General features: G+C 40.2%; 1 protein-coding gene and 1 long non-coding RNA gene across 4 annotated transcripts in view; one reads left to right on the top strand and one right to left on the bottom strand.

The window, feature by feature from the left end:
• The window catches only part of LOC130911002 (heterogeneous nuclear ribonucleoprotein R-like), a 36,265-nt gene that overhangs the window by 411 nt on the left and 11,878 nt on the right, over window positions 1-23,976 (bottom strand). Inside the window, exons 7-12 of one of the 3 annotated variants that reach the window (XM_057828713.1) lie at window positions 22,527-22,662; window positions 22,240-22,445; window positions 8,089-8,238; window positions 7,899-8,020; window positions 7,269-7,807; window positions 56-119 (exon numbers count right to left, since the gene is read on the bottom strand). In XM_057828713.1, coding sequence (XP_057684696.1) covers window positions 88-119; window positions 7,269-7,807; window positions 7,899-8,020; window positions 8,089-8,238; window positions 22,240-22,445; window positions 22,527-22,662 — 1,185 coding nt within the window. In that variant the 3' untranslated portion in view covers window positions 56-87. Of the gene's footprint in view, window positions 1-55; window positions 120-4,234; window positions 4,258-4,297; window positions 7,808-7,898; window positions 8,021-8,088; window positions 8,239-22,239; window positions 22,446-22,526; window positions 22,663-23,976 lie in introns of those variants that run through there. The other 2 variants (XM_057828714.1, XM_057828712.1) reach the window with 2 other exon arrangements.
• On the top strand, window positions 7,859-23,082 carry LOC130911015 (uncharacterized). Its single transcript, XR_009061947.1, has 3 exons — window positions 7,859-11,506; window positions 19,868-21,509; window positions 22,206-23,082. It is a non-coding gene; the product is annotated as an uncharacterized LOC130911015 (long non-coding RNA).

The raw sequence follows: 23,976 nt of genomic DNA, 5'->3' as shown, positions 1-23,976 counted from the left end.
CATGATTGCCAGAGTACAATAAAAAGGTACAGGAGGGGAGACTCGGCGAGCTCACCCTGGAGTACCGTTCAGGTGAATCCTTGGCTCTTAGCGACGCAGCCCTCTCACTGCTCCACCACCTGGGCAAGTCGGAATAAGAGGACAAGTCACGTAACAACAAAAGAAAATGGCAGCTCCCCCACAATCATCAAAAGGCAAACAAACACTAGTGAATTGATTTGGAAGAACCTGTGAATTTGAAGAATTTTAACCCTTTTGGCGTGGTCAGATCCTTGGTGTCTTCAAAGGGAATGGTTGAGCAGATATGAAGATTTTTGATCAATATTTGAATATGAACTGGTACAAAATCAAAATTTGCCGTTAAGTGGACAGATGTACAGTATTGAAATGCATACATTTGCCCTCGATGAGAATGATTTCCTTCAAAAGCAACAATTGTTTGACAATGCACAATGTATCTGATTGAAACGGTCTATTCAGTCTCCCATGTAGGGCTGTAGCTATCGATTATTTTAGTAGTCGATTAATCTATCAACTTGGTTGTTCGAATAAGCGAGTAATCAGATTTGGAACATTTAATGCGTCGCGGAATCCATTTTAGGAGATGTAAAACAAAGACTTGGTAACATTGCACTTATATACAAAATAAAATGTGTTTCTTCAAACTTTGGAGAATTGCACTTTCATGTAAAAATACATTACAATACCCGAGCTTAGCCTCAAACGGTATTAAAAAATATAAATGAGGATCAAAGTACAACAAGAGAACAACGTACCGCCCGCAGGCTATTTTTAGACCGGGACGTCGCATCATAAAGCGGAAGTAAAGCCAAAGTGGGACATTATAGACCCGCCCTCGCATAGCCCCAAAGTAACTTGTGCTACTTTTCTCCAGTAATCTTTCAAAAACGAACATGCCGATCACGCATTGCTTTTTTGGAATTTGTAGAAACGACTCTAGACATTACGACACATGAAGGATGTTTTCTTCATACGTTTCCGGAAACCAAAAACTCTGGAGGAAAAAATGTGAAGACCGAATCAACTTGCGCGGACTTTTAACACCAGCTCGGTGAATCCATTCACATTTCATATGCAGTAAACATTATGTTGGGTTGGCATGGTCTTTCAGAGGACAAAGAGGTAAGCCATTTTTATGTTTTTAACTTATTTTTTTAGCGTAACGTTGTGCCGTACTGCTTCTGACAATGAATGACCTGAAAAGAATTACAATGGTATCTGACTGCCACTGTTACCGTTTCTGTTATATATATATATATTTATATAAAACAACTTTAGTAAGGGGGAGTGTAAATAAATTATAGAATTAAGATGTGTTATCAATGAAAAAATTAGAAGTGTTCGTTGGCTTTCACTTAGTATTTGCGATCGCTACACAAAGCTAACTAAATTACCCCCAAGAACGGTAAGAGACGTAGGACAACCAGACGATAAATGAGAGACAGGGCTGATGGTAAAGGATAGCTTGTTGTAACAGGAGAATCTCATTGTCAGTCGCGTCGATAAAAAAGCTAACGCTATGCTTAGGTCGGCTCGTTTTTTTCCGTCTTTTTCAGCCTTCGACACTAAAGCCATCTCTTTAACTGAACATTTTTATGTTCTTCCACATCTTTGCCAGTCAATTTGGCACCAGGCACATTATTTTCGGAGAGAATTGGTAGATTTAGCTTTGTAAACATCTCTGTCGTACACGATTTCCATTCATTTCCTATTAGGGACAAACGGTGGCTTGTCCCTACTTAGCAACAGTAGCTAATGTTAATGAGCGGAAGTGACGTGTTGCTTGCGGTACGCCATTTGACTAACTTGCATAGCAAAAGACCGCTAGCTTAAATGCTATAAAATGCTTACTTTTTTTTACAATGCTAACAAATTGTTCAAACAAATATTCCCACTAAACACTGCTAAATATACCTATGAACTAAATGACGAATGCATAAAAAAACATTAGCTCAAACAAAAACTTATGTTGGTCTAAACAGGGAGCAGCTGGATTCAGCCATGTTAAATGAGCTATAGCATATTCACTTTTGCCACAAGAGCGCAGTGTATCCACCCAAAACAATAAAACTAAATGCAAACACTTTTAAAACAAACCATTACAACGCCACTAACACTCGAAGCAGCTAAATTTGTACGGACGCGTCTGAATAATTGGTTATTTCCGTAGTTCAATTCCGAAATGTAAACTCATTGATAAATTACGGAAAATACTTTTAAGACAAATACGTACTACCCTTAAAAAAAAAAAAAAAAAAAAAAAAGGTAACACTTTACTTCACAGTAATGTCAATTAGACTGTCATAAATATGACATGACACTGTCACGAGCATTAATGTCTGTCATGAGCATTCATTATTGCTGAAGACAGTGTCATGTCATAATTACGACGGTTTTATGACGCCACTGCGAAAAAACGTTACTAAAAAATAAAACGATGACATCTACTACAACGATTAATCGATTAACTCGAGTAATTTGATTAGAAAAAAAGCTTCGAATCAAATATTGCTGCTTTGAGTATTCGTTTAATTGGAGTGGCGTTGTAATGGTTTGTTTTTAAAGTGTTTGCATTTAGTTTTATTGATTTTGGGTGTATATTCATTGAGCTCCCTGTTAAGACCAACATAAGGCAAGTTTTTGTTTGAGATAATGTTTTTTGATGTATTTGTAATTTATTTTATTGGTAAAGTTAGCAGTTTTTTTGTGGGAATGTTTTTGAATGATTTGCTAAGCGCATTATGAAAAAAAAAAGTTAGCAATTTAGAGCATTTGAGCTAGCAGATTTTTGCTATGCAAGTTAGCCAAATGTTTTCTTGTTATACTTGCCAAATGTTTTCTTGTACTTAGATCCTCTTTTATGTTTAATCCGTTTAAGGCTAAACTCAGGTATTTTTTAAATGTATTTTTAATTGATGAAGGAAACTCGGGGAATTTTTTTCTGTATTCGCATTTAATGCTCTTTTAAAAGTGCAAGCTTAGCAACTACCAAGCTTTTGTTTTTCATCTCCTAAAATTTCTTCTGCAACGCAAATAAATGGTCCTAATCTTATTTCTAGTTGATAGATTAATCGACGACTAAAATAATCGATAGTTGCGGCCGTAATGACATCACTCGGTCTTGAATGTACAAGATTTTACTTTTTTTTTTTTTATATATAAATTGAACAACTGAGACATTGTTTCCCATAATATTGAAATACATTTAGATTTACCAGTAAAGCTAAATAGTACTCAACTGTTGGGAATACTTAGCTTGCATAACAGTTATTAGTCAACGACAATATTAAAACAGTGCACAGTGGTACCTCTACTTACGAACGTTTCTAGATACAGTATTTTCAGGTTAAGACACGCCTCAAGGGGAAAATATTGCCTCTTGTTATGAAATTTCAGGATATGAAAGGCAAAAATATAGTATGGCTGGTACTCGCAGCTCCCAGAGTTTACGGAAAGGTAACATACTTATATAGCTGGTCTGCCATTGGCTATTGCCTAGCATTCCTGGCATCCAATTGGCCAAGAGAGACCTCTACTGTATGTGTGTGTGTTTATCCCGGCGTCCTCGTCATACGCTCCTTGTGTTTTGACAGCTTTACATTGGTATTAACATTTTTTTTTTTTTTTACATGATGCACATCTGATTTTATGTTTATAGTGTAATAATCTAATTGTAACATGAATTTGTTACATGTTTTTATGCATGATAAAAGATTTATGTCTGAATTTTGGGCGGCTTGGAACAGATTAGGGAATTTACATGGAAAACGTGTCTACAGAATTTTCAAGTTAAGAAACTACCTCCAGAACCAATCATTTCTTAAGTCGAGGTACCACTGTAATTTGGCAGGATCACTCAAAGCTACTTTGTTCTATTGTTTCTATGTAACTGGGCATCAAGTGAATTTCAACACTTATAAATATGGCATTTTATTATCAAAATATTAAAAATCTTATAAAGTTACCAAGTCAAATGAGGTTATTAAATACACTGTACATCTGTGCCCACAAAGGACGCTGATGGTTCAAGTATTGCTGTAAAAGTAACAATTCTAAGCAGACAGATTGACGGCAGTAATAAAGGGTTAAAATCCTCTGGAATAAACGTATCCAAACAATTAGGTTCTCTTGTCCGGTTGCGCGTACCAATTGCAGCCTTCTGATTCTCCTTGAGGCAAAAGAATTTGCAGATCTTCATCCCAATGTGAGAATTGAGGTTGAGCTTTAATCATGTGGCTGAATGGAAAAAGACTGAATTTGAGAATTTGACAATTGACTGATTCTCAGCTGAGTTTTATTGAAACGGAACAAATGTAGAAGTTATAAATACAAATAACATCAGAGAACAAACCGCTATTGGCTCTTAAGGTAAGCCAAACCAAATTCTATTGGGCAATTTGAATGAAAACAGGAAAATGGTTATCAATTTAAAAAAAAAAAAAAAAAAAATCACAATTTGATGTCGTCTAGAAATGCTAAGCATACACTTACAAAAATGTCGATTTCGTCCTCTGTGGATTCTTTTCTCCACCTTAGCGAAAACAAAAAATGAGTTCTGAAGCTCTAACCATAGCCATTTATATACAAGCAAGTCCCTAAGCAACTATGATGCTTAAAATACACCAGGCATGTATGCGGCAGACACGGCGAACGACCCACAACGCTGCCTCCGTTTACATTTGACGCCATCGCTTTTGTACGGTGGCCGAAAAGTGTCAGGCGAACTGCAAAGTCCAAACGCTTTGCAAAAAGAAAAAGCACGAATGCGAATTGCCATAACAGCAACACCACTTCCAAATATTTTGCAAAAGAATAAAAGCACAAATGAAAATAGCCACGGCACGGACCGCAATTGCCTGCAACGCAAACCCCAATTGCCCGCAACAAAACTGCAAACGGCAAGAAACACTACTGCAAAAAGCCAAACCACAAATGCTGCAGGACAACCCTGAAGTAGACTTAATTCTACGGAAGTACATGAAAGGACTACGACTCCAGCTAAAATTCAGTCTACTTCGGGCTCGTCCTCTTGCATTTGCGTCGCAAGCTGTTTGCGGTTCGTGTCGCGAGCCATACAGGCCATATGCGGTCCATGTTGCGGGCCATGTACGGTCCGTGTTGCGGGCCATAGACTGTCCGTGTTGCGGGCCATAGACGGTCCGTGTTGCGGTTCGTGTCGTGACCCATTTGCGGTTCGTGTAAATGGCTTGCAACAGGTGCCATGTGCGGTTCGTGTTGCGGACCATTTGCGGTTCGTGTTGCGGACCATTTGCGGTTCGTGTTGCGAACCATTTGCGGTTCGTGTTGCGAACCATTTGCGGTTCGTGTTGCGAACCATTTGCCGTTCGTGTTGCGAACCATTTGCCGTTCGTGTTGCGAACCATTTGCCGTTCGTGTTGTAAACCATTTTGGTTTCGTGTTGCGAGTTTGCAATTGGCTTGCAACAGGGGCCATATGCAGTCCATGTTGTGGGTCATATGCAGTCTGTGTTGCGGTTCGTGTCGCGAACGATTTGCGGTTCGTGTAAATGGCTCGCAACAGGTGCCATTTGTGGTTCGTGTTACGAACCATTTGTGGTCCATTTGCCATCTGTACTTTGGCCAATTTGGATTCGTGCTTTAGTATTCCGGAATCCGTGTTGGGAGCCTGCAAATGGCTCGCAACAGGGGCCATATGAGGTCCATGTCGCGGGCAATTTGCGGTGCGTGTCGCAGACCATATACGGTGCGTGTTGTTGGTCGTTGGCGGTCCCTGTCGCGGGCCATATACGGTCCGTGTTGCAGGCAATATACGGTCCGTGTTGTGGTTCGTGTCGTGAACCATTTGCGGTTCGTGTAAATGGATCGCAACAGGGGCCATATGCGGTCCGTGTTGCAGGCCATATGCAGTCTGTGTTGCGGTTCGTGTCGTGAACCATTTGCGGTTCGTGTAAATGGTTTGCAACAGGGGCCATTTGCGTTTCGTGTTGCGAACCAATTGCGATTCGTGTTGCGAGCTTTCAATTGGCTTGCAACGGGCCATATAAGGTCCATGTTGCGGGCCATATGCGGTCTGTGTTGCTGTTCATGTCACCAACGATTTGCGGTTCGTGTAAATGGGTTGCAACAGGTGCATTTGTGGTTTGTGTTGGGAACCATTTGCGGTCCGTGTCGTGGGCCTGCAAATGGCTTGCAACAGGGGCAATATGCGGTCCGTGTCACGGGCGAATTGCGGTTCGTGTTGCGAACCATTTGCGGTTCGTGTTGCGAGCTTGCAGTTGGCTCACAACATGTACCGCCAACAGCTGGTAACGGGGGTCATTTGCGGTCCGTGTTTCGGGCCATATACGGTCTGTGTTGCAGTTCGTGTCGTGAATGATTTTCCTTGTACATGGCTCGCAACAGGTGCCATTTGCAGTACGTGTTGTGAACCATTTACGGTTCATGTCGCGGGCCATTTGCCGTTCGTACTTTGGCCTATTTGCATTCGTGCTTTAGCATTCTGGAATCCTGTTGTGGCAATTTGCAGTCGTGCTCAATTCTTTTTGGACTTTACAGTTCGCCTGACGCTTCTTGGCCACCGTACTTTTGGACTAGTTTCCTCTTTGGAACACTTTAGTCCAGAGTAGGATGTACATGTGTTGCTACAACTCTTGTGTGTAGTGTAGTGACTGCATTTGATTAAAATGGAAGATGTATTCTATTACAGCTATGTCATGCCACCGACGTGCCTGGTGATTTTTTTTTGCCACAAGAAGCACAAATAAAAGGGAGTACAAGAGGGGGGAGGGGAAGGGACATGGACACCAATGTCCTGCAAGGCAATGTCTTTTTGTTTTGGATGTCTTCTCAAACTAATGACAATGAATGTCCACTTTGGGTAGTGTTCATTGGATTTTAGGTAATCAGGAAGAAAAAGTAACATTAGACATAATTGATTTTTTTTTTCTTTTGTAAATTATTCACCACAACTTCGCCATCCCAGCATTAGACATAATTGATTTTTTTTTTCTTTTGTAAATTATTCACCACAACTTCGCCATCCCAGTATGAAGCCAATTGTGGGTGCTTTTTTTCCCTCTCTTAAACGACACAGATTTGTAATGTAATTAAATGAGGGGCAATGAATAAAAAAGTCAATCAACAAATACGGCCAATCAATTTTTTGTTGTCATCACATAGCCCAAATCTTATGGTGTCTTTACTTCCACTGTTGCCCATAAGAATCCTGTGAAAACTCCATGGTGTCATTACTGTAACCATAGTTACCGGAATAGTCGGCCCCTTGCTGCAGAGGCTGCTGGGCGATGGGCTGGGACCCCCAGTTCTGCTGGTTGTTGGTCTGGCGGCGCTTGGAGTCGGGCTGGTTGAAGACATCCGCCTTCCTCTTGCCTCCGACGTTTCCCCCACGGTTGCCCCGGGCCCCGCGAGGCCCGCGGCCCCTCTGCGGCTGGAACGGGGTGCCCCGCCCGCCTCGGCTACCCCTCGGCGCCCCGAGGGGCGGCCCTCTCTGGGAGTAGCCCCCTCTGCCTCGGGTGGGGGGCACGCCGCGGGCCCTGGATGGTGTCGGCCCGCCCCTACCGGGACGGCTGCCGCGACCCCTGCTGCTGTATACGTCTTCATAACCATAGTACGGGTCTTCGTAGCCACCGCGATAGTCATGATAGTCGTAGCCATAGTAGTCATCGTAATACTCTTCATAGCCATAGTAATCTGTCGGATATGAATAACCGCCACGGCCACCGCGACCTCTGCCACGCCCTGTCGGAGGCATGCGTGGAGGTGGGTAGTAATAATAGTCATCATACCTAAAAAAAAAAAAAAAAAAAAAAAAAAAAAGTATCAATGTCAGATTTTTTTTTTGAAGAAAAGCTCAAGAAATATTTCCCTTCGACTCACCCTGTAGTCCTGGGGGTCTGCCGAGCTGCTTGGCGCTCTTTCCTCTTCTTATCAGGAGGCTTGGCCAAGACGATCTCAATTTCATCGCCGCCAAGCTCCTTACCGTTCATCTCATCCATGGCCTATTCAGAATGAAGTGAGTTTACCTTAAACACTTTAGGAAATCACCTTTTAAGGATACTCAACTAACCTTAACAGCGGCATCCCTGTCTTCGAAATGAACAAAAGCGTAGTCTTTTAATTTCTTCACTCGCTCCAGCTTCCCAAACTGAGAGAAGGTCTTTTCCAGGAGCTCTTCAGTCACTGCTGTGGCAAGCTTCCTTACAAAGAGCACTTTTACCTGCACCACAGACAGTTTTGTCATCACATCAGTCAGCATAGGGCCTAAATCCATGCCAATTTTTGTCTACGCCAATTTGACTGTTTATGCATCATTTATTTTAGAAGTGTATTTTGCAGTTTTTTGGGGGAATATGTGTTTGGACTAGGCTAGCTGCAGCCATCGATTATTTTCGTAGTCGATTAATCGATGAATTAGTTCGAATAATCGGATAAGGAACATGAAAAATTTAAATTCCTAAGCTGAGCCTCAAACGGCATTAAAACCATAAGGATCTTTGTACAATAGAACAATTGGCTAACTTACATGGCAAAAGTCCGCCAGTTTAAATGCTATTAAAACACTAGCGTTTTTTTCCCCACAAATGGTTCACATGTATTTCTACCCAAAAAAAAAAAACTTAGCTTATGTTGGTCATAACATGGAGCAGCTGGATTTAGCCATGTGAAATGACGCAGACCAAAGGGCAGTGTCCCCCCCAAATCAGTAAAAATAAATGCAAACACTTTCAAAATAAACCATTAACGCCACTTTAATTAAACAAATACTCGAAGCATCAAAATTTAATTAGAATCTTTTTCTAATCGAATACTCGAGTTAATCGATTAATCGTTGCAGCGCTAGTTTGGACGATTAAGAGCATGATATTAAAATGAAATAGCGTTTTATAGCCTTTAAGCTAGTGGATTTTTGCTGCGCAAGTTTCAGTTTTCTTTTGTTGTACTTCGATTTTTTTTTTATACCTTGCTTGATTTGTTTTGAAAGTGTATTCATTTGGGTGAACACACAGCCCAGTAGTGGATAAAGGGGATATTACATAACTCATCTAACGTGGCGGCATCCAGATGCTCCCTGTTAAGACCAACATAAGATTGTAAGTTTGAGCTCATGTGATTGTCGATGCATTCGTACTTTAGAGGTATATTGTGATTGAACACTATGTTAAGAGAATTGAAAAAAGAAATGTTAGCATTTTATAGTAGCGATGCACGATAATGCATTTTTCAACCGATACCGATAACCAATAATCACCTCCTCCTTCCAGCCGATAACCGATAATGTCAAGCTGATAACTCTATTGAAAAGATATACGTATATACAAATTTAAATTATAAAAAAGAGGAAATGTTACTGGGCAAAAATACAATTTATCGCTACTTTTTCCACATCAAATGTGAGCAAGTAGTAAATTCCAACGTCAAATCATTGTATATTAATTAATATTCATAATGCTTACAAATTAATTACTTAATTGCACAAAAAATACTATTAGGAGGGGTTGGGTTGCCGGCCCAGAATTACACAAAACTGTGTCGGTTGCACACATTTGAAGGCTAAATAAAGTATAGAATTATCGGATTGCATTATCGATTGAATTTTTTAAAATCTCTATTATCGGTGTGATGTCATAATTGCCATTATCGGCCGATAATTATTGGTAACCGATATTATCGTGCATCTTTATTTTATAGCATTTAAGCTAGCGGAGTTTTGCTATGCAAGTAAGTTAATTGCTGTTTCGTTGTGGATCCCGATTTATTTTGTCAATCCATTTGTGGTAAAGATCAGGTATTTTAATGTATTTTTAAATGCAGATAAAATAAATGAAAATGAAATTTTATATTCGCATTTAATGCTCTTTCGTACGAAGCCCCTTAAGGGACATCGACAGAAATAAAATAAATATAAGCAATCTAGTGCACACCAGATTGATTCTAGTGTGCAGCAGTAACAATGTGGTAAACATTAGCATTATACACTCACCGGCCACTTTATTAGGTACACCTGTCCAACTACTCGTTAACACCTAATTTCTAATCAGCCAATCACATGGCGGCAACTCAGTGTATTTAGGCATGTAGACATGGTTTAAGACAATCTCCTGCAGTTCAAACCGAGCATCAGTATGGGGAAGAAAGGTGATTTGAGTGACTTTGAACGTGGCACGGTTGTTGGTGCCAGAAAGGCTTGTCTGAGTATTTCAGAAACTGCTGATCTACTGGGATTTTCACGCACAACCATCTCTAGGGTTCACAGAGAATGGTACGAAAAAGAAAAATATTAAAGGGCGACTGAAGAGCTTTTCGGATTTCCGATTGTTATACCCCTTTCCCACTGGCCAAAAAACCCGTGTCAACCCCTTAACAATCGGCTTTTGGTGGCAGTGGGAAAGGTGCAGCGACCCGCCTCGACCCGTGTCAATCAACCCGCCAAGCGGCCCACGTTAAAATCACCTCGGCTATGACCGTCATGCAGTGTGAAAGCAAAACCCCGGGTCAACAGTCAACACCCTCATATACGTGGTGACGTAGGCTCTTACGTGATGCGTCATAAAAACATGCCAGTCGCCTACCATTTAACACGCCCCACACCCGTAGTTACGTCAACGCTAACAACAAAGCTGGTAGAAGAAGAATTCACGTCGCCTACGTTGCCTCAGCACAAGCAGAGTGTTGATCTTTTGCCGCATTTCGACCATTTTGAGGGCAGTAAAAAGCATGAAAACAGAACACAAACAGAAAGGAGGCTTCCATAATGCTCTGCATTTACTTCCTTGAACTGAATGAATTCGGTCGCACTTGTCGACGTTGATCTTAGCGTGGTGACGTCGCGTAACCTTACGCACGGCTGAGGAGGGGTGGGGGTTAGACGGGTGAAAAAAAAAAAAAAGACAGCTTTTTTTGTCAAAGGAAAGGTGCCAAATGCCAATTGCTAGTGGTTTGCATCGGCTTGGAAAAACGCGCGTTGACCCACTAGTTTCAGTGGAAAAGGGGCATTAGTGGGTTGACGGGTTTTTGGCCAGTGGGAAAGGGGTATATGAGTGGTCCTGTTGAGAGAAATGTTATGTATTTATGGATGTGTGCTCAGTTGATGTTGAAATAATAATAATAACAAGCAATAGGAACATTATCTTTTCGCCACAAGATGGCAGGATGGGACATAATAGTCTAAAGTGCTACTTTTATTACTTCTTTGTGTTTGACTTTGATGACTTTGATTTGTGGGATTGCCTATGAAGACAGCAATGAGAGAGGATGTATCCACATGTCAATGGAAATTAAACACGCCAAGTTTTGGCTAAAAGACTCCGTCAATTCTTCCTACGAATGCAACGATGAGCTGCAACCACCTCAACAGGTTATGGGCCCAGGAGTCCTTCGAAGGTAAAGTCAGTTTCCACCGTGTAGAAGGTCGCGAAGGACAGCGTGCTCACGGACTGCTGATAAGCGGAAAAAGCTAACAAGCAACATGGATCCACGAGGAACAAGTAAGTTGCCTCGACTGGCATTTGACGGAGATTAAGCTAAACGTGAACTTTGGGAAACTAAAATGTTGGGACATTTTCATCTGATCGGGCTAAAGAACACAGTGATGATGGTAGGACCAAACACTGAAGCCGAGAGAGAAAATGATGAAATGAAAAAATGCGGACGCGTATGCTGAAAAGATACAACTTCTTGATGATAAAAACCTTTCGTTAATAATGAGAGATGCGCCAAATGACGGAAGAAAAGCTCTGAAAATATTATTATTATGCTGGGAAGGGAAAACCCAGGATTAGGGATGTCCCGATCCAGGTTTTTGCACTTCCGATCCGATACTGGCAGATACCGACCTATCTGAGCATGTGTTAAAGTTATTTAGCCTCCTTACTTAGTTGTCAGACTCATGTTGAAAAAGGTTTTAGTACCCTTGATAACAACTAGCCAGCTGAATTATTGGAGTCTGAATAACACACAACGGTTGGTAACAAGAAACTGACCTGTTTATTCAGTGAAAAACACAAAACATTATAAATAACAAACAGAAATGGCATAGTCAGTCAGTAAAACGTGCAAATAATATTGTAAACTTTTAAAAAAAGAAAAACACAACAACAACCTCAGTGGAAAATCCCACAAATCCCCCAAGCTATTAGATGCTTTTAATGTTTCGTGCATTAGTTACAAAAATTGTATAAAAAGCCTCTCAGGTTTAAATAAACGACTATTTCAGTATCAACATTTTAAAACAGTAAATAAAATACTCAAGTCCCCATTCGGTATCAGCAGCTTTAAACTACATTCAATTCATTTAATTTTGCGAATCAACTGTTAAAGTTGTTAAAATTGCTCCCGTTATTCCATAATTTCCCTTCTGTCTACTTTCAACATGTGAAAGTTTTAAAACTGTTTTGAAGATAGATTCAAGTCAAGATTTTGCCGATTTAGGAGTATTTTGGATATTTCACCTTAAAGGACAACAAAGACGAAGAGGCAGAGAGCAACATATGCCACAATAAAGTCAAGCGTAGTGGTAAAGCTGTAAGAAGTTTTAATGCAACCAACCTAATCAAGCATTTAGCGAAATACCACCACAAACAATATGAAGAGTATGTTAAGAAAACCGAAGACAAAAAGAAAGGTCCTACGCAACTAACACTGGCAGAAACTTTTGCTATGCGTGACAAACTGGCACTCGACAGTCCCAAAGCCCAGGGAATAACAAGAGTCATTGCCGAAGAATTCATTCTGGATGACGAGCCATTATCTCTCGTGAATAAAGACGCACCATCCAACACTTAGAACCACGGTACAACATGCCCAGCCGTCATTACATCCTTGAGCGGTTCGGCCGTGGAAGATTCGCGAACGATTCACAAACATCCAAATTCCGATTATTTAAATATGTCAAGTAAAGCGGAACTAATACACAGCGCGGTCTTCCAGACGCAATGAGAAACGGACCGCATTGTTTGTCATAGACCTGGGTAATGCCAATGCTCAACTCAACTCATGCCGCTGGATAAAAAACACAAGATACCTGACTGCTGCTGACAGCCGCTACAAACTACGTCAACATCGTTTTACTGTAGATAATAGATATATGTATATAGAACTAGATGCAAAATGACAGACTCGACAACATTGAAGCAACATTGAAGTATTGAAAACTAGTTGCGTTAGTCAACAGCCGCCATCTTAAAGCAGGAGACTTCCCTAGTAGGCTGTTGTGAACCTTCCAAGCGAACCTAATTCACTTTTTATCTAAAATACTCCTAAATCGGCAAAATCTTGACTTGAATCTATCTTCAAAACAGTTTTAAAACTTTCACATGTCGAAAGTAGACAGAAGGGAAATTATGGAATAACGAGAGCAATTTTAACAACTTTAACAGTTGATTCGCAAAATTAAATGAATTGAATGTCGTTTAAAGCTGCTGATACAGAATGGGGACTTGAGTATTTTATTTACTGTTTTAAAATGTTAACTTGATACTGAAATAGTCGTTTATTTAAACCTGAGAGGCTTTTTATACAATTTTTGTAACTACTGCACGAAACATTAAAAGCATCTAAGAGCTTGGGGGGGTTTGTGGGATTTTCCACTGAGGTTGTTTGTGTGTTTTGCTTTTTTAAGACAGTTTACAATATTATTTGCACGTTTTACTGACTGACTATGCCATTTCTGTTATTTATAATGTTTTGTGTTTGTCACTGAATAAACAGGTCAGTTTCTTGTTACCAACCGTTGTGTTTTATTCAAACTCACCTAATTCAGCTGGCTAGTTGTTAGCAAGAGGACTAAAACCTTTTTCAACATGAGTCTGACAACAAAGTAAGGAGGCTAAATAACTTTAAATTTAACACATGCTCAGATAGGCCGGTATCGGTCAGTATCGGTATCGGATTGGAAGTGCAAAACAATATCAGTATCAGATCGGAAGTGCAAAAACCTGGATCGGCAGATCCCTACTTCAAATGTGGGATTCAAAGGCCACCGTGCAAAATCATGTCGACAAAAGACATGGTGTAGTCGGTGCAAAACTGACACGCACAAAGACGCCACTTGCAGACTAACGCAAGGAAAAACCAGACGGAGCAAGAAAAATTGCTGAAGATGGCGATCCTGACTTCGCGTTCAAGGTGAGAGATGAACAACCCGACACCAGGCGGCAGGATACACACAGCATCCGGGAACGAGGCCTGATGGTGGACACGGGAGCGACATCTCATATCATCACTGACGTGACCAAGTTCAAAAGCTTCCAGGAGACGTTCAAACCAGAGAACCACAACGTCGAGTTGGCAGATGGTACCAGGTGTAGTGGAGTCGCACTAAAAAGAGGAGATGCAGAGTGCTACCTGATCGACAACAGAGGACAGCAGCGCAAGGCAACACTCAGAAACGCACTCTTCATACCATCGTACCCACAAGACATCTTTTCGGTGAAAGCAACATCGAGTGGAGCTACAGTACTTTTCAAAGAAGGTGAAGACGCACTGATAACCAAAGACTGTACGAAATTCAATATTCATGTGTATGGCGAGCTGTACTTTTTGCATACAATTGGGGAGTCTGACAAGTGCAATGCATGTTATGATATTCACACATGGCACCAAATATTAGGCCACTGTAATAGTAGTTAATGGAATGCAGATTAAGGGAAAAGAAACAAGACCTGAACAAACGTGTGAGATATGCATACGAAAATTTATCCAGTCTCGAAATAGAGACCCAGATACTCGAGAAGATACACCCTTAAAATTAGCACACTCAGATCTTGTGGGTCCTATTACTCCAGAATCGATTGATGGTTACAAATATGTGCAGTTATTCACAGATGATTACTCTGGTGCAATTTTCACATATTTCCTGAAAAAGAAAAGTGACACTGTTCTAGCAACAGAGAAATTTCTCGCAGATATAGACCCCACTCACATGACGTCACAACCACGCCTCCGCGCCATATTGTCCGTCAGCTCGTCGTGTTTACGCATTACCGCTACGTAAATTCCTCCTATTATGGCGTGTTTCTGCTCGTTAACATTAATAATCAAAATGGTGAAGGCGTGTGTGGCGGTTGGTTGCAGTAACAGAGAAGATAGATGGAGAGACTTGAAGTTCTACCGTATTCCGAGAGACCCGGAGAGGAGAGCGAGATGGACTGCTGCAATTCGACGAGAAAACTGGGCACCAAACGATCACCACAGACTATGTTGTAGTCATTTTATACCTGGTAAGATGCATTTAATATATATTTAGAGGGTTTTGGGCTGACAACCACAATTAAGATCATTGCGAGGCTAATCACCGACAACATACAGTTTCAAATTCAAGATGTTTATTTCTTCCGCCATCATTATTTTTTGAATAATATTTAGCTGGTACCAAGTGAAAGAAGCTGGCCTCGTCTACGGATCATCATTTAAACAGGGGTGTCCAAACCTTTTGCAAAGGGGGCCAGATTTGGTGTGGTAAAAATGTGGGGGGGCTACCTTGGCTGATTTACGTAGAACAATATATTTAGACAATTTTTAGCGAGCCCTTCTGTGTGTCACATTTGCTTTATTATTATTTTTTTTAATTCATAATTTCGACACACTAGCCTTTGTGGCTTTCTCTTTCGACACTCGGGCTCTTGCGAAATACTGCTGCTGTGAAATTAAACTAGCTTCAAGTTGCTATAATTTCTCGCTGCATATCTTCCTTGTAAATGTTGTCGTACATGTCAGCGTGTCTTGTTTGGTAATATCGCGTCACATCGAACTCTTTGAAAACGGCGACTGTCTCTTTGCAAATGAGGCAGACACAGTTGTTGCGTATTGTATTGAAGAAATAGTCCAATATCCACCTATCCTTGAAGCGTCGGCCATCGCAGTCAACTTTTTTTAATTTATTGATTGTCGCCATTTTAGAAAATTGAAAGTAAAGGGTCACACGGGGTAATGTTGCTTAGATAGATGCTCTTAAAAGTTTTTCAAAGTTTCATGAGAATAGGCTGAGTTTCTGTGGACAAGATAGTTGTAGATATCAGGGTAGCAGAGATGGCGAAGACAGCGGGTCGAAAAATATCGATTTAGGCATCAAATATGGATCTAGCGAATGGATAGACTGAAGCTTTTCCTCATAACCAGGGTCCCCCCAGGATTGATCTATCTAAATTTAAGACTTTTAAGACCTTTTTTAATGCCATTTCAACTGAAAATTAACTTTTCTCGCACCCATTATTTAGATTGAATCATATTAAAATATAAAGCACCGAACATCAAATTTAACCTCAAATACTAAGTGTGTTTGACAAAAGAATGCACATTTATTGAAGATACAATTAAAACATTTAAATATAAGGTCTTTCATAACTTTTTTCCCAGGATAAAATGGATTTTACACTATTACTGTAAAGCAACTTCAGAAATTACATTTGCAATACAACAGGTTTCCCTTTTAAGAGGACCTAGTCAAGGTGGTAGGCAGGTGATTGTCAAATGGCCACCTTAACCGTAAAGTGCTTGCAATTGGCAGTGAAAGTTTAAAAAACAGCCACGAAATGGCAGTAGTTTACCATTAATTACCACAAAATAAAAAAGCTACACACGACCATTTCCCTTGGTAATAGTTTTTCTAATCACATTACAAGAAGTATACAAAACACATGTTAATCCCTTGTTAGCTATTGAAGACATTTCTTTTAATCAGATAGAGAAAATCCATACTCTTATTTGATCAAGAAAAAATGTATATATACCAGGAGGTGTTTTACTATCACCTACATTATAATTTGCTTATCACCATGCCATGTTTTTCAGATCAACGTTACACCGCACTGGTTCCAATAATAGACAGTGTCAACCGTGTTGTGTATCTGAGCGTGATGGTGAATCTACGACTCCGGTTTATCCATGCTAAGGCTACTAGTGCACCTGCCAATACAACTCGAGTTAAATCTGCGAAATTCACATCCATTCGAAGGGCAAACCGTGCAGAAATACATTGCATCTAACACACTTTAATTGGAGAAATTGGCAACTTACTTTGAAATGTTAAGCAGGTCCACTGCCTTCGCATGACCCATAAACTGCGACCCAAAGTATCTGGATGTATGTGTGTATATATATATATATATATATATATATATATATATAGTACATATAATACTGTGCGATTGCCTGCTGTTGTGATGTCGATGCTAATGATGCTAACGGCGCAGTGCATCGTAAAAATTCTACGCGTCATCTTCGTTATGGATAAAAAAAAAAAAACTCACGGATATAATTTAGGTTGCACTGAGATGTTCTTGAAAATTAAAACCACGATGAAAAAAATCCAGACTTACGACAGCTAATTTAATACTTTTAATACCTTTAATAATGGAAAACTAAATTCAATGCTTTTTTAAATACTTTTAATAACCTGCGGGTACCCTGATAACGCCTTTTATGCAACGCATCAAATGAGTTTACAGCGTCTGAAAAGCACCGGGGTTTCCATGAATTGCACTATAAATTGCACGACAAATTCAAACCATTGAGAATACGGATAAACAATGACGGACAATATGGTGGCCGGATACAGAGACACGTCATTGTGTGACGTTGGTGAGTGGGGTCTATAGCTCCTCATGGGAAAGTAAGGTGCATCCGATCTGATAACGGGACTGAATATACTTGCAATGAGTTCCAAACATTAAAGTGAAATAAGACACGAAACATCAGCGCCGTATTCCCCACACCAGAACGGGACAGCTGAAAGAGGATGGCGTACACTATTTGAAATGTGTAGGTGCATGCTAGTCGATAGTGGGCAACCAAAATACCTATGGCACTATGCAGTACAAACTGCAGCAATGGTACGCAACAGATGTTATAATAGACGTACAGGGCAAACTCCTTACCAGATGTTGACAAACAAGAAACCAAATATTTCCAGAATGCAAAAATTTGAGTCTGTATGTTACACATACAAACAAGACAAGGAAAAATTGGATTCTAAGTGTGGCCAAGGACAGTTTGTTGGCTATGACAAAAACAGTCCAGCATATCTAGTCTACTATCCAGACACAAAGTACAAAAACAGACACTGACGTGTGACATGGATCAAGATGAAGAATACAACATGACGGGGTTGCCAAGGGCTGATCGAGCAAGTGTAGAGGTCAAAAACAGAACTGAAGATCCTGTAGAACCAAGTGCATGTAGTGAGAGTCCAAAGGAAGTGACAAAATGTGAACTTGAGAGTAGAAGGTATCCCTCAATAAAGAGGAGAAAAGTCATTTAGAAGACTTCATAACAGAGGACAGAGATAGTGATGTAGTTTATACCACTGTAGACTACTGCTACAGGATGGTAATTGGTATACCTCAAATATATGAGGAGGCCATGAGTTCAAATAACTCAAAAGATTGGTCAAAAGCCATGGATGAAGAAATTCAGTCACTAAACGAAAATAAAATATTTACCTTGACAACATTGCCAAAAGGCAAGAAAACAGGGGGGGGGGGGGTTAAATGGCTTTACGCACTCAAAAAGGATGAAGATGGGAGAGTCAAGTACAAAGCACAATTTGTGGCTAAGAACTATGGTTTGCACAAAACCAGACTTAAGCTATGTGGTAAGCAGGTTATCGCAGTACCTTAATGAACCCACGGAGGAGCAGTGGACTACTGTGAAACATGTCTTACGATACCTAAAAGGTACTTCTGAAAAGAGCCTTAGTTTCAAAAGAGACGGCAATGCAAAACTTGGTATACAGGCATATAGTGATGCTGACTGGGCAGCTGATACTCGCAACAGGCGTAGTACTTCAGGATACTGTGTTTTCTTGAGCAAGAATAGTTCTCAAATTTCTTGGGAAACAAACAACCTACAGTCGTACTATCTACCTGTGAAGCTGAATATATGGCACTGGCTTCAACTATACAAGAATGCCTATATTTAGAACAACTACTAGGTAGCATTGATCATTATCAGTACACTCCAACAACTGTACACGATGACAACCAAGGGACAATCGTTCTTGCCAAAAATCCTGTTAACAGAGATGCAAGCACGTAGACATAAAATATCATTTTATTAGATCTAGGAAGAGTAACATTGACATATTGTCCAACGGGTGACATGATAGCTGATATTGAAATTTGACAGTGTTATTTTTTGGAATTTGAAATGTATAAGTTCATTTGTTTGCTTAGAAGGGGTGTTAAGAGAAATGGTATGTATTTATGGATGTGTCCTCAGTTGCTGTTGAAATAATGTTCCTATTGCTTGTTATTGACATCTTTTCGCCACAAGATGGCAGGATGAGACTTAATTGTCTAAAGTGCTACTTTTATTACTTTGTGTTTGACTTTGATAACTTTGATTTGTGGGATTGCCTGTGAAGACAGCAATGAGAGAGGATGTATCCGCATGTCAATGGAAATTAAACACGCCAAGTTTTGGCTAAAAGACAACTTATTCTCCGACAATTCTTCCTACGAATGCAACATTGAGCTGCAACCACCTCAACAGGCCCCCAAAAACGTCTCCTGCAAAGGTTTGGACCGTTTTTGTGAGCATGCATACAGGTCCCCAATCGGCTCATTGTTTTCATCATTTCAGCGACCACAGCTTTGAAAACCTACAACAACTCAACATTGGTTTTACAAAAACGTAACTGGAGACCTTACTGGCTTTTATGATTCTAAAATTTGATGCACTTCTGTTGATAAACGAGGGGGACTCCTACTCCCTGTTTGTTGAAGCGCGACTTTTTTTTTGGAAGAAGGAACAGCATCAAATAGATGCTGATTTGACTGGGGCAAATTATGAAAAAATTAAAATTAGGATTCAACCAATATTTTCATGCTGCTGTGATTTTTTCCCGCCAGGAAGCCAAACAAAAAATTAAGCGGCGGAAACCCTCAACGCAATGAAAATAGCGTTGCAAGTCAGTCGCCATCCAGTTTCCCAAAATCAACAGAGAGTGGGTCGAGTCATATGATGTGTCCAGCGATGCCGACTGAAGAGATGCTAACTGAAGAGCTGCTATGAGGCCTGCCAGATGCTGCTTTTCTTCAATCTGCGACATCAGATGAAGATGACTTAGGAGAAATAAATGCAGCAAATTTTGATGACATGAAATCATAGTCATATATACTGTACACACTTAATAGTACAGAAAAGAGTAAATACATATTTCCCACTGCCATTATCATTTTTCAATGTTGCGCTAGTCCGTTGCTATCCTAAATTTGTGTTGCTTACTAAACTTATGTTCTTTGATGTGTGCCATTGTGTGTTTGGTATAACTTAGCTTTCTATGTTGTGTTACAATCTGACAGTGAAAGCTGATGCTGATTCAACATAAATCTGGTATAATTTATTATTGTGGCCTATTGAATAGTGTTTCAGAATGTAATATAATTACTAGGGTTGTTCCGATCATGTTTTTTTGCTCCCGTCCCGATCAGATCCCGATCGTTTTAGTTTGAGTATCTGCCGATCCCGATATTTCCCGATCCGATTGCTTTTTTATGCTCCCGATTCAATTCCAATCATTCCCGATAATTTTTCATAGATATTTTGGCAATGCATTAAGAAAAAAAATGAATAAAACTCGGACGAATATATACATTCAACATACAGTACATAACGACTGTATTTGTTTATTATGACAATAAATCCTCAAGATGGCGTTTACATTATTAACATTCTTTCTGTGAGAGGGATCCACGGATAGAAAGACTTGTGACTTTGTATATTGTGACTAAATATTGCCATCTAGTGTATTTGTTGAGCTTTCAGCAAATGATACTGCAGCCATTCAACCCAAATGCATGATGAGAAGTGGAACCATGACTGTGCGTAGTGCTACCAATTGATATATCTTCTCTGCGTTGGGAAATAACATAAGGTGTTAAGAAAAAGTTCAATTGCTACCTTGCTTCCCCACATTGCTTCCCATGATATTTCTAATCGTAGGGAGAGATCTTGTAAGGCTTTAGCCTATTAAAAAAAGGCTCCAAAGGCTGCCAAAATTCACTATTCATTTTACGCTGCCTTTTGTCTCTTTATATAGGTAAAACGGCGCCATTACAGATTGAGCGCGACAATTTTAACTGGAACGCCACAGCCTACCTGAGTATTGTTGCTGACCATGTCCATCCCTTTATGACCACAATGTACCCAACTTCTGATGGCTACTTTCGGCAGGATAATGCGCCATGTCATAAAGCTGGAATCATCTCAGACTGGTTTCTCGAGTTCACTGTACTCAAATGGCCTCCACAGTCACCAGATCTCAATCCAATAGAGAATCTTTGGGACGTAGTGGAACTGGAGATTGGCATCATGGATATGCAGCCGACAAATCTGCACCAACTGTGTGATGCCATCATGTCAATATGAACCAAACTCTCTGAGGAATGCTTCCAGCCCCTTGTTGAATCTATGCCATGAAGAATTGAGGCAGTTCTGAAGGCAAAAGGGGTCCAACCTGTTACTAGCATGGTGTAACTAATAAAGTGGCCGGTGAGTGTATAGCATTGAAGCGCGCGGACGTGTAAACATTAGAATTACATAGCATTTAAACTAGCGGGCATTTGCTATGCAAGTTAGCCAATTGTTGTAAACATTAGCACTATATAGCATTTAAGCTAGCGGACTTTTGCTATGCAATTTAGCCAATAGTTGTAAACATTAGCATTATGTAGCATTTAAGCTAACCGACGTTTGCTATGGAAGTTAGCCAATTGTTGTAAAACATAGCATTATATAGCATTTAAGATAGCAGACTTTTGCTACGCAAGTTAGCCAATTGCAACAATTGGCTAACTTAAATGCCGTATAATGCTAATGTTTACCAGATAGTTTCTGGTGAGAACGAGAAGTAACCTGGTGCCAATCAGTTTGTTTCTGGTGCATACCAGATTGCTTAAATTTATTTTATTTCTGTGAATATCCCTTTAGGGGCTCCGTACATTTGAAAGTACAATCTTAGCAAGGCCTTCTTTAACATCTCCTAAAATGTATTCTGCAACGCATTAAATGTTCCTAATCCAATTTCTCAATAATTTGAACTGATCAATTAATCGATTATTTAAATAATCGACAATTGCAGCCTTACCAGTTTTATAAATGATGGATGATTAATGCCCATGTTAAAAGTGCTATAATTGGCCATCATTTCACTCGTTCAGGCCTAATGATTAATCTACTGCTTTACAGGCCGTTTCAAGAAGAAAAATAAGAAATGCCAAACCTTTGCCATGACTTCTGGGTCTGGCTCAGCAACAGGGTCAGCCCACTCGACAGTAACTGGATTCCCCCAAACTTTGACCTTGCCGCTCATGAGGCGGCGACGAGCCTGCGCGGCCGATTTGTGGTCTTCGTACTCCAGAAAACAGAATCCCCTGTTTTTCTTCTTATCATCTGGCTGGTGGTAGATGATTACTTCTTGGAGACCCTCTGGAATATTAAAAAATATATATTTCCATGTCATAGTAAATGCCACAATTCATCCCCACTGTTCCTTGTACGTCAACTGACCTGTTACTTTGCCAAAATCCTCCAATATACTTTCTCGAGTTTTGTTCTTTGGGATAGAGCCAACAAACAGACGATTGTTGGCAACGGATATGCACACTCCCAAGTACTTGCCGTGACGGATTTCATAGTTATCACACTGGAACAAGAACAAAGAACAAAGAAAATGTCAGCAACTGGGTAAACAAAAAAACATTCGAAAATAATTAAATCCAGTAGTCCCTTGGTTACGAACGAGTTCTGTTTCTACGCTGGCATCGTAACGCGAATCTGAATTAACATTTTAAGTATCTCTAAATACCCCATAAATCTCAAAATAACTATCCAAAAGCAATATACGTCATTGTACTGTCCCCGCTAAGATGTTGGAGCTAAATCCTAGCTAGACGGCGAGCTAAACGGTAATCTTTCCCCTCTCTCTCGATCGGCTGCGCGACTTGCAAATGCGCGTTTCCTCGTTTGTGCTTTCTTCTTCGTGTGTACATGCGCTTTTGCTTGTGTCCGAAAGTACTACCTGCTCTACACTAGGGGTGTGACAAAATATCGAAATGGTGATATATCGTGATACGTTGTATCCCAAAAGGTTATCGATATGCTCCCCTCAAGAATCGAGATATCGTTTTAAAAAGGTGTCAATTAAAAAAAAAAAAAAAAAAGGCTGCCATTGAGGATGCTCGACCCCCAATCCATTTAGACTGGGAACGTTCGTTCATTCAAAACCAGAGCATTCACAGTCATTCGGTCCGATTTTCGGGACATTTACAGGTCACTCGCTGTTCATTTTAGGGCATTTACAGGTCATTTCCTGTTGAGTTTGAGTCACTGCCTATTCATTTGGGTGGTTCCCAGGTCACTTTCTGTTCTGTAATGCAAAATTAACAGGAAGTGACCCATAAAATACCCCAAAATCAACAGGAAGTAACTGAAAATCAACAGGTAAATGACCTTAAATGGCCCCAAATTACCTCATTGCCTGGCATTGGCTGCCACTGACGGTCATAGACGTTCAATCCGTTTGAAGTGGGAGGGATGGCGGCCGCTAGTCTACTAGTGATAAACTAATTCCAATTCACACTAGAAGCTTGTTTTTCTCTTAATTAGTTGTTTGTAGAATATCCTAGAATGATTTCATGACCAATATATCAATAATCGTTGCATCGCCGCATCGTCAGATCACACTTCCGGCACAAAAATAAAAGCAAGCATCACTAAACAAAAGTCAACATTATAATCAAACAGTTTGCCAAAGGACAAAACCGTAATTAAAAAAACTGGAGACAAAATGGCGGACGAGACTCCGGCGTCACAAAGTCAAAATCATTTAAGTCGGGTACGCCGTAACCCGGGGATGATGAACTCAAGGCAGACGGATGAAAACAGCTTTTTTCTGTTTATTACTCGTTTTGTAGAATATCCTAGTATGATTTCGTGATTGTTATATCACAAGATGGTT

The sequence above is a fragment of the Corythoichthys intestinalis genome, chromosome 22 (genome assembly GCF_030265065.1).
Source record: "Corythoichthys intestinalis isolate RoL2023-P3 chromosome 22, ASM3026506v1, whole genome shotgun sequence".
NCBI lineage: Eukaryota > Metazoa > Chordata > Actinopteri > Syngnathiformes > Syngnathidae > Corythoichthys > Corythoichthys intestinalis.
The sequence above is the reverse complement of the archived record's forward strand: the minus strand, read 5'-3'. Positions and strand labels throughout refer to the sequence as shown.